At 34.5% G+C, this 9,877-nt stretch overlaps 2 protein-coding genes across 2 annotated transcripts; both read right to left on the minus strand.

The window, feature by feature from the left end:
- Positions 1–234: 234 nt before the first annotated feature.
- On the minus strand, positions 235–1,531 carry LOC113277707 (RING-H2 finger protein ATL56-like). The gene is made up of 2 exons (XM_026526733.1): positions 1,479–1,531; positions 235–1,242 (listed from the first exon to the last, which is right to left on the minus strand). Exon 2 carries the CDS (start codon positions 952–954, stop codon positions 367–369), a length of 588 nt encoding a protein of 195 aa, XP_026382518.1. The 5' UTR covers positions 955–1,242; positions 1,479–1,531; the 3' UTR covers positions 235–366.
- Positions 1,532–1,822: 291 nt separating this feature from the next.
- On the minus strand, positions 1,823–5,747 carry LOC113282394. Its single transcript, XM_026531384.1, has 6 exons — positions 5,571–5,747; positions 3,885–4,168; positions 3,645–3,751; positions 3,403–3,535; positions 3,061–3,255; positions 1,823–2,517 (listed from the first exon to the last, which is right to left on the minus strand). The coding sequence occupies exons 2-6, from the start codon at positions 4,149–4,151 to the stop codon at positions 2,170–2,172; spliced, it is 1,050 nt and encodes a 349-aa protein (XP_026387169.1). The 5' UTR covers positions 4,152–4,168; positions 5,571–5,747; the 3' UTR covers positions 1,823–2,169.
- Between the last annotated feature and the right edge of the window lie 4,130 nt (positions 5,748–9,877).

Consider the following 9,877-nt stretch of genomic DNA (forward strand, 5'->3'; position numbering starts at 1 on the left):
CCAACATCCCCATATCACATTAATGTAGTTGGGAAATTGCACAAACAATTAAATATAGTAGGTTGGATGTTTGGATGTCAGAAACAGAAGTCAATCTCATAAATCAGAAGCAAAAAAAAAAAATTAAAAAAAAAATCAATCATAAGAATTTAGTTTCGTTTTTTTTTTTGCTTGTAGAAGCCCAATGCGCCATTTTAAGCGTTCGAGTTGAAATTAAAGAACTCAAACAGAAAATAGATAAACCACAAGGAACAAACAAAGAGAGTTAAAACCTTTACATCTATCTATACACTTTTCTTGTAACTAAAAAAGCAAACAGATTTGGAGTTCAATAACCATAGAACACTTGCACAATTCAAGACAAGCTCATAAAATAGAGGCGGAAGGGAATGGACTTGTTACCGCATATGCTGAATTTGAGTAACCCATCTGACTTCTGGCTAGTACTTCACCACCCCAACTGCTACTTTCTTCGTTTTCGGCTGCTAGTGCTTCACCACCCGAACTGCTGCTTTCTTCGTTTTCGGCAGAACTAATGGTTTCTTCTCTCCTATGAGAATTACCAGCACTTGTTCGACATATTGGACAAATGGGTGTTTTTAATAACCATGAATCAACACACTGAGCATGAAAACTATGTTTGCAAAGCGGAAGCAATCTACATTTTTCACCCATTTTGAAAGTTTCCAAACAAACAACACAACAATCAATAGGACTACTTGTTTCTTTCTCTAATGATTTGAATTCATAACAAGGAAGCTTTTCTAAATCATCGTGAGACATACTATTATTACTTCTATTATTCCCATCTCTTTGATGATGATTAACGTTTGCGTTATTCTCTGAGTCGAAACCTCTTCTAAAAGCTCTTCCGACAATACAAACATGAACCATTACTAAAACTCCAATTCCCACAAATAATAATATCACTGATATGACAATTGCCATGACCATTATCTGTTTAGTAATCACAAAATCCTTCTCATTCAGAATTCTTTCAATTGCCACAAATCCTCCTATCTTCTGTAGAAAACTCTAAGAGTAGTAATTGCACAAGTTATGGACAAAAACAAAAACAAACACCAAGAAATAAACTGAAACTTACAGATGTTAACTTTGAGTGCCAGGAAAAGAGTTTGGTGAAAAATGCACGACTCGAGAGAAACTGAAACTATGAATTTGTGACAAGTGGAGTGATTGATTATGATTTTCCGAAGTGTTTCAAAGCATGCTGACAGTAAACTGTGGAAGCGGGAGGAGTTAGCAAAATAAATAGAAATATCTAATGGAAATTCTACTGATGGAGTGGGTGAGGAAGAAAGCAAAAATCACAGGTCAGTCTCACCACCAACTCAGGACAACCTATTCCTTATTCTAGTTTATAATCAATCAAGTGGGAAGAAGATGAGGTTTCAACTTCAATAGAAACTATTAAAAGAAAAGAATTCCAATTCCATGCAAAAGTTTTCTTGTGGTACCTGATAAAGACAAACTCCCAGTCCCTCACTCATTAGGTTGGTTTTAGTTTTAGATGGCCTAGCAGCGTACGGAATGAATTTGGACACTAAAGATAGATCATGTTTCAACTCCTCCGGTGCTTAATAGCAGTTGTGAGAAATGTGTTTAGTAACAAAAGACAAATCAAGCTTGAGAGTACTTAATTATTATCAAATGCAGTGTCTTTGTTACTGATTAGGTCATTGATCAGCAGCCAGAGATACATTCGAAGAAAGGATAATGATTAAAAAACAAAATAGCTGCAAAATATGATTTAAGAAATCTTACATTCCACGCTCAAATCACCATCACAATGCCGTCCTTGTGAAAAAAGACTATATTATAATACTAAAATCAGCATCATCAACATCAACTAAACTCATTAGCATATCTGCAATCATCTATCAAATAAAAGAATAGTATGAAGATATGGAAATTTACACCCAACTATTACCAGTAATAGGGTAAAAAAAATATTGACGTGATTTCAAGCTCAATAGTTCTGTAGCATATGCTGCTATAGTAAGATTCTGAAACGTTTCTCACTAGTCGCTAGGAATTTACATGTAAATGGGAGAAGAAACAAGCAAAATAAATGAATTTTGTGGGACAGTAAAAAACTTTATGCTCACAGTATGATCTCAAACGCGTACACCTTCCCCAGATTTACTGTTATGAGTCCACAGAAACACCCTGCTTAGCGACAATACTTTGGGTAACACGGGTGACAGCTTGAGCATTCAAACGAGAGAGCTTAGATAGGCAGTAGCTCTCCCAAGTAACCATCTCCTGTTGCTGCTCAGATTCTTCAGCTGTTGCTTCTGACTTTGGTTCAGCTGTTGCTTCTGCTTTTGGTTCTGCTGTTGCTGTGGAGAGAAGTGGTGATTTCTCATACACAACACGAAGTTCCAAAAGGAGGGTTCGAGCTGCCTCCCTAGATTCAGGAAGCTGGTCAGTAAGTTGGGCAGCAGCTATTTGGATCAACTTATCAATACCATAAGCTATAATTCCTTCTGTTCCCTGGAAACCAAACACATACAGCAACAGAATTAATCAATTTATACACATAAAAATGTGTAGTAGTAGCAAAGTTGGTTTGTGGTGAGACATGTTTTAAGAAATTTTCTTCGAGACAATAATTAACAAGTTAAAGGTGTTGTGACTTAATAATTTGAATAAGAAGTCATGATTGCTTCAGGAACCTGATAAGTGGGAGGCGGGACAGCAGAAAAAAGGGTATAACAAAGGTGCTACCCAAAAACAGTGCAAACCAATGTCAATGCACTGACTATTCGAATTCATAATAAATGAGGTTCGCAATCAACGAAGCCAGTAAGTTCTGCTGGTTAACATCAGACACACCATAACGATATCATGTCATAGTAAAAGTAGTTACCGTAACAAATGATGCCAACCACATGCCAAAACAATTTTGGATACAGCAAAAGAATGCCAACCTTAACCAACATAAGTAACAAATAAAATGGCAAAAACTAATCAAACAGTAGATGCATATGCTTTACTGGTAAGACAAGTAGCATTACAAGCAGATGTAAGACTTACTAGCCGTGGTACACTTCGACAGAAACACATCGATGCTTTCGCTCGTATTCGGGGGTTCCTATGCTTGAGATGCGGCAGCATCTTTGGAACTAGTAAAGTAGGGGAGATCCAGGTAGTCATTGCCACCAGAGCTTTCTCAGCAGCTTCACATACAAAGCGCTTGTCTTGTGAAGACTTCAGAAGAAGCTGAACAATCTGGAGAAAAGGGAAATTAGTTTTTGCCAGCATCCCTTGTAACGAAATTATTGGGGGCAACAAGAGTTAGTTTGATATTACTAGCGATGGAAGTAAAGGAATGCAAAAGACAGAAAAGAAATTGCGGAGGCAAAGATAAGAACCTACAAGAGGGTCAATAGAGTCAATGATACGATCACCATAAGCTTTGAAAATGTCTTCAGATGTCATAATGGCTGTTTTACAGACAGCACTTCTTGGATTCTTCAAGGATTTCTCAACAAGGGAAATCACATTCACCCTGACAGATAAGAGATGGTTACGAAGTCATATTGCAAGGTTTTAAGGCAGACATCATATCAAATATAACTAGGACATGTACTAAGCAAAATAAAGCAATTGACACCTACAAAGTATCAAGCATTGCTTCTTTGTGAAATATTGATAACCGCCGCACATTGTTGAGTGACTCGCACACCACTACCCAATCCTTGGACTCTAGTCCTGCAAGCAATCCCTAGAAAACAGATTAAGGTGCACATTTAGACGGCTAACTGAGGTTCAAAACTATGAGAGGATCCATCAAGTTCACATACTTCAAGAGCAATAAAACAACATGAAACGAATAAAGAAAGAAGAATAACCCATACACTGACACATGTATCCACATTCTCCAAGTCGGTAAGGTGCTCAGACTCTATATATTCTACTTCTGCTACTACTTCTACTACAGTATTCCCAATTTCCTCTTCTTTGATTGGAGCAGAGGCAAGGGGAGGGGAACTTTTCCTCTGTAACTTATCGAGATTCTCGTCGGTGCTATCAGTGAACTTTGGTAAGCTAGCTTTAGTGGAACTTTCATTTCTCCTCTCGGATCCAGGCAGTGAGTTAAGATCTCTGAGAGCCTCTGTTGTCATCCTACGAGGCTAAGATACTGAAATATAAAAATTTGAAATTAACCTAACAATTATTGTTAATCAAATAGAAACAAAGAAACAAAGGTACATAGTCAATATATACCCAGAATGACCACCCACATGTAGGGAATGTTATACTTACGAAACTTGACGTGATAGTATACTCATGGATTATTATGATTTAGGACAAGGGAATTACATATTCCTACTGCCGCATCTTAATAATTGCTATAAAAAACCAAATTACAGATGTATGCATATATAATACAACAGAATGAACGTCTAGGCAAGGGGAAAAACGCATCGCTGGATGATGATATTCAGTTAATCACCAATGGCTTTCTACACCATCAGAGAACTAAAACAAATTACAGTTAACTAAAGAATGTTAGTTTTAGAATACGGGAAACTCAATCATAATCTGAAAATAATTCCAGATATTTAATAGTCAGACTCATACAACTTCGGAGAACTGTGGGAAATGCATTTACAATCAATATTACACCAAACAGGATAAGTAAAAGTGCATTGAAACCAAAAAACACCGCTGCTCATCTATTAATCTTCAGTAAATCACTTCTGCTACATCAGTAGGTACTAGGACACCATCATTGCTCTTACACATGAGTATTCTCATATATATCAAACCAATTCAAGATAAATCCAATGTGATCTCAATTTTTAAAGATAAATGTGAATCTTGTTCCCCAATTTAAAATACAACTGCCAATGACTAACAAAACCAAAAACCCTATTCTACGTATTCAAAGTGAGCACATATAACTAGTAACATCAGCATGCCTCAATCAGATGTAACAATACGAAAAGATTAAGTATTAATATCGAGATCTGGAATTCCAGAGTACTACTGTGTTAGCTTAAACCACTATCTACGTTTTAAAGTCTCACTCTAGAGATCGATCAATTTAGGTCAGACAGTGATAGCAACACTGGGAAAAGATTCAGTGTACTTCTCAAGGCAATTACAAGCTCATATTCTCAAATCTCTCTTCCACAAAGTTCAACAACTATATGCCATAAAATTTCACAAAAACAAGATCAAACTAAGCCGATTAGAACATATACACTTCCACTTACAATATGAATGAATCTAAGACATAAACACCTTAGACGCTTCAGATTAGGGCAAGAAACAAAGCAAAACTGAACAAAAATAGATCTACAAATGAAAGTAACTTCTAGTAATCAAACAAAATCAGCAACAAAATTAGAAAATGAGTAAATAATCACAAATCTAGAATACTCAAACTCAGTAAACTCGAATCAAGTAGCAATCGCTACTTCAATTAACAGATTCGATTTTCTTCAAAATCAAAATAAAAAAGAGGGAAAAAAACAAAGAAAAAGTTCAACTGATCGAAAGGGAAATAGAAAAAAGAAAGAGATCGAGGAAATTACCTAGAGATGAGTAAAAATAATCACAAAGAGACGATGATGATGATGATAATGAAGGAGAAGAATCAAACATGCATCGCTTTCAGTGGTAAGTCTGATGATTTCTTCTATGTGTTACAGTGCCAATTGGGGATTTGTTTAATAGAGAGAGAGAGGAGGCGAAATGCAAGGGGCGCAGCAGTAAAGGTAAGTAATATTGGTAAAAATGAAAATGCGAGTCTTATTTAATTGAATATCCGAATCCCGATATCCCCGGTTAATTGCATGGGACTGTATATGGATTGCCGCAGGGGGTAGTTATTTCAAACATATGTTTCTGGCTTTTCTCTCCTATTGCTATTACTACCCCTCTACTACCCCTCTATCTTCCAACTTTCCTCCGTGCCTCAAAGCATTTTTTTCTTTTTTTTAAAAAAGAAGAAGTTTCATTATTAATAAGAAGTTCCCTCCATGCCTCAAAGCATCTTTAATAGAGGGTGAATTTTTTTATTTTCTAGGAATTACTGGTTAATCTAGTATTACGAAAACCGGTTACTCTATAGTCCAGCACCGGAAAAGAATTACCCGCATGTTTTTGGACCAGAATTTTTATTCTCTCATCCAACACACGTGCGAGTCTTTAATATCCTTTTTATTTTTTTCCTAAATTATCCTGCTGCAACGACAACTACTAAGAGAAAATCAAATCAAGTTCTGCTTCTTTCTTTTTTGTTCTTCATCTCAGATCTGAATCTCTCTCTGCTCCTACTGTTTTATCTTAAATTTCTACGGTTTAGCTCATATAGTTTGCTACAATTTCCATGTATTTTGCTATAATCTCTTCTATTCTCTAATTATTATATTTTGTTCATTATGATCAACTCGATTTCATAATTTTGACGAATTTTTTTCCGTTGTTCTCTTTCTTGATTAGTAAATAATCGATATTCTATGATGCACATGGTACAATTTCATGATTTAATTCCGTTTTTATTCGTGTTTTAAGCGATTTTGTTGATTTTTTAAAATCAGATTTTGTAATCGACCTATTTTTGTTTATTAAGTCGTCGTTTTGATTTGGTTTTGACAATTTGTTTTAATGGTGCTTCGTTGAGTTAATTTGAACTTTATTCTGTTTACTTGATAGATCGGTTAGCTAATTTTTTTTATATTCTTCTTTTGATCAATAGAAGTAAGTTTGATTTTTAGACATAATATTTGTTGACGCTACACATATTTCTGTAGCGATTTTGCGGTACATATTTGCATGTACTGTTTGTATAAACCTATTGAAGAACAAAAGATAAGTGAGTTTGAGGCAGATGAAAAGAGATTTAGTGAAACTTGACTGGACAAGAACAAGTTGCTCGGATTTATGTAAGTAATCATTGATTTTTTTATATAAATTTGGATATCGGACAAACACAGCTACGCAAGTGTTTTTTGCTTCATTTGGGTGGGAAAGTACGCAAATTTTTCTTGCTTCAATTGGTAATTTTTTTATGCTTTTAGTCTTCTTGATGCTTTTCTTGCTTGTGGGGTTATATCTCTCTGATTAACGGATGTTGAAATGCACTGGTACCATTTTGCAGGCTAACTAGTAATAGACTATCTATCTATTTAGTATGTTATTGATTTTTTAAACAAATTTGTTTTTATATTGTCAATTGAGTACATATTTTAATGTATCGGAAAGGAAATGAACTATGCTTTTGATGTACTGTAGGGAAATGATCATCGATACATATACGTGTACATATTATTACTTTTCTTCGTACTGATTTTAGTCGTTTATGCATATCGTATGAGTTATGAAAATCATGTGATTGAGAACTTTATATATCTATATTCTTACTTTTAAGCAATGTTATTCCTTGAAATTTGAGGAAATGGAGCTATGTGCTTGGTAGAGTGTGAAGTTCTACTGTCTTAGAGACACAATAATGCAGTGTTTCGACTAATTGTTAGAGTATCATAGGTGGGTGTCAATCTACTAGGTTTTCATTCAGTACATATTGATATCTATTAGGTTTTCTCATAGTACATATCAATATTTAATAGGTTTTTTTTATAAAATTTCAGGTTAATTATTCTTTGGTATGTGGCTTTATACGACGTGGAATGTCCATTTTTGTTTACAGGAATTCATGATTTCTATTCTTTTGTATTTTTTGTATGATCTTATATACAGTACATATTAATAAGTATTATAATATGTTTTTTTGTGAGATCAATTTTGTGTACAGTATAACACTTGAATCAGTACATATTTGTTAGTGTAGATGTAAAAAAGTCAGAACACTTGTATTGCATTTTGCAGATAATAAGATTTTATTTGTTTTTGGTGTATCCATAAGATGTGTGATACTCCTACAACAGTACATATTATGTTGTTGATATGGGTTGCTATTATTTGGTATATTTAGGATAGAAAACAGACATTGCTTAGATACTATGATGTGTTTTGCTTTTCTAAGAAGCATGATAGTTCAATAGTGTTCTGAATATACATATGAAAGAAGTGAGATGAGTCTGTTGCATTTTATCTGGTAAAATTGATATGTACTATTATTTTCATCTTTTGATTCGCTTTCGTTATTTTCTTTCTTATGTCAGGTCATCCTTGGATTTTGTGAAAATGGGGTTGCTCCTTATTATGCATTAGATCCAGCAGTTTGTTCTCGGCCTAAACATTTTTTTATAATGATAGGTACATATTCTGATTGTGTATCATTGGTTTACGGGGGTCGAGCGGCAGCGCCCCCTCGTAATCATTCATTTCTCAGTAACTTTAAGATTATTTTGTTAAATAAGTTATCCTCATTTTATTTTCCTGTTGAATCCTTCTCATATTCGTTGTTAGAATTATACAATAGTGGGTACATATCGATATCCACTATTGGAATCATATACAACAATGGGTACATATTAATTGGTACACATCAATATGTACTGGGTTTTCAGTTCTTGTTTTCTTCAATACATATATATAGATGTATTGTTTTTTTTCATTTTGAATCTCTTTAGAAATTTCTTGGTTTCCAATTTTTATAATCTGCTATATTGTATGAGATTCCTTCCCTTGTAAAACTTTCGATCTGTACTTAATACCTTTTCTCATTTGCAAGCATGTAAATTAGTAGCCGCAACTGACTTGTTGTGTGATTCTAGGGATTATGTTACTTTGTCATTCCATTACACTGAATTTAGAGCAACAATAGTCGTGATACTGAAATTAATTCTTATTTATCAATATGTACTAAGGTTGCAGTCAGTACATAAGATACCTGAAAGTATTTCCTTCAAGACTTCTGGCGGTAAGTGGCTCAAGTGGAGAAATCAACTTGGGCCACTTATGTACTAAGGTTGCAGTCAGTACATATCATTATGTACCAGGGTTTCATTGAGTGATTAAGTTCTTAATGGGTAAGTTTATAGTTTTTATTATGTCTTTGGCAGTTGACAGTTCTGCGACATGAGTTGGATGAAATGAAACAAGCTACGGAGTCTGAGAAAAAGCTCAAATTGAACGAAGAAATAATAGCTGCAGCTATGGCCAATGGAGATGCAGCAGACAAGTCATTGAGGTTAGAGGACTTGCGGGAATCAAGGATGAGAGAGAGACTGAAGAAATCAACTTGGAGAGTCTTATATATCTTTGGCAGTTGAAAGCATGAGTTGGTTGAGAATAAGACAAGCTATGATGAAAAATTCAATAAGGAAATGCTATGGCCGCTAGAGATGCGACAGACAGTTCCTTTGAGGTTAGCAGACTTGTAGGCATCAAGGATGGGAGAGGGATCGACGGAATTATCTCATCAAATTGAAGAGTCTGATACTCAGTATACATACATATGTACTATGGTTTTACTTAGTAAATATCGATATGTACTGCATTTTTGCTCAGTACATATCAATATGTACTTGGTTCTTGCTCAATATGTACTAAAGTTCGTTAAGTTATATATGTTTCTTACAAAATTTTCTTATATATACCAGGTTTTTCAGTACCGGCAGATATGTACTGCAAGTATTTAAGGTTCATACTCTTTTCTTAGTCTTTTATACTAAGTCATACGACTAATATGTTGTAGTACTATAAGATGTATTGAAAAACATTTAGTTCTTCTTTTTTTTTCAGAACCATTTGTATTGAAAAAGTCTCAAGTTTAAGTTCCAATTTTTTTTATATGCGTCAGGTTTTGCAATACAATATGAACCCACAAACGACATGTATGTGGAGCCTGCGCTTTAACTAGCTTTTCATTACAACACAATATGTATTGCAGGATTATACAAGAAAAATCAGTACATGACAATATATATTGCAG

Source organism: Papaver somniferum, chromosome 5 (genome assembly GCF_003573695.1).
Source record: "Papaver somniferum cultivar HN1 chromosome 5, ASM357369v1, whole genome shotgun sequence".
In the NCBI taxonomy this organism is placed as follows: Eukaryota; Viridiplantae; Streptophyta; class Magnoliopsida; order Ranunculales; family Papaveraceae; genus Papaver; species Papaver somniferum.

Excerpts from the sequence above, each read along its gene's own strand:
- LOC113277707 (XM_026526733.1), bottom strand. The coding sequence starts at position 954 with ATGGTCATGGCAATTGTCATATCAGTGATATTATTATTTGTGGGAATT.
- LOC113282394 (XM_026531384.1), bottom strand. The coding sequence starts at position 4,151 with ATGACAACAGAGGCTCTCAGAGATCTTAACTCACTGCCTGGATCCGAG. Across the intron at positions 3,752-3,884 it reads ATGTGGATACATGTGTCAGT|GGATTGCTTGCAGGACTAGA; the intron begins GTATGGGTTATT and ends TCTGTTTTCTAG. Across the intron at positions 2,518-3,060 it reads GTCGAAGTGTACCACGGCTA|GGAACAGAAGGAATTATAGC; the intron begins GTAAGTCTTACA and ends TTTGGTTTCCAG.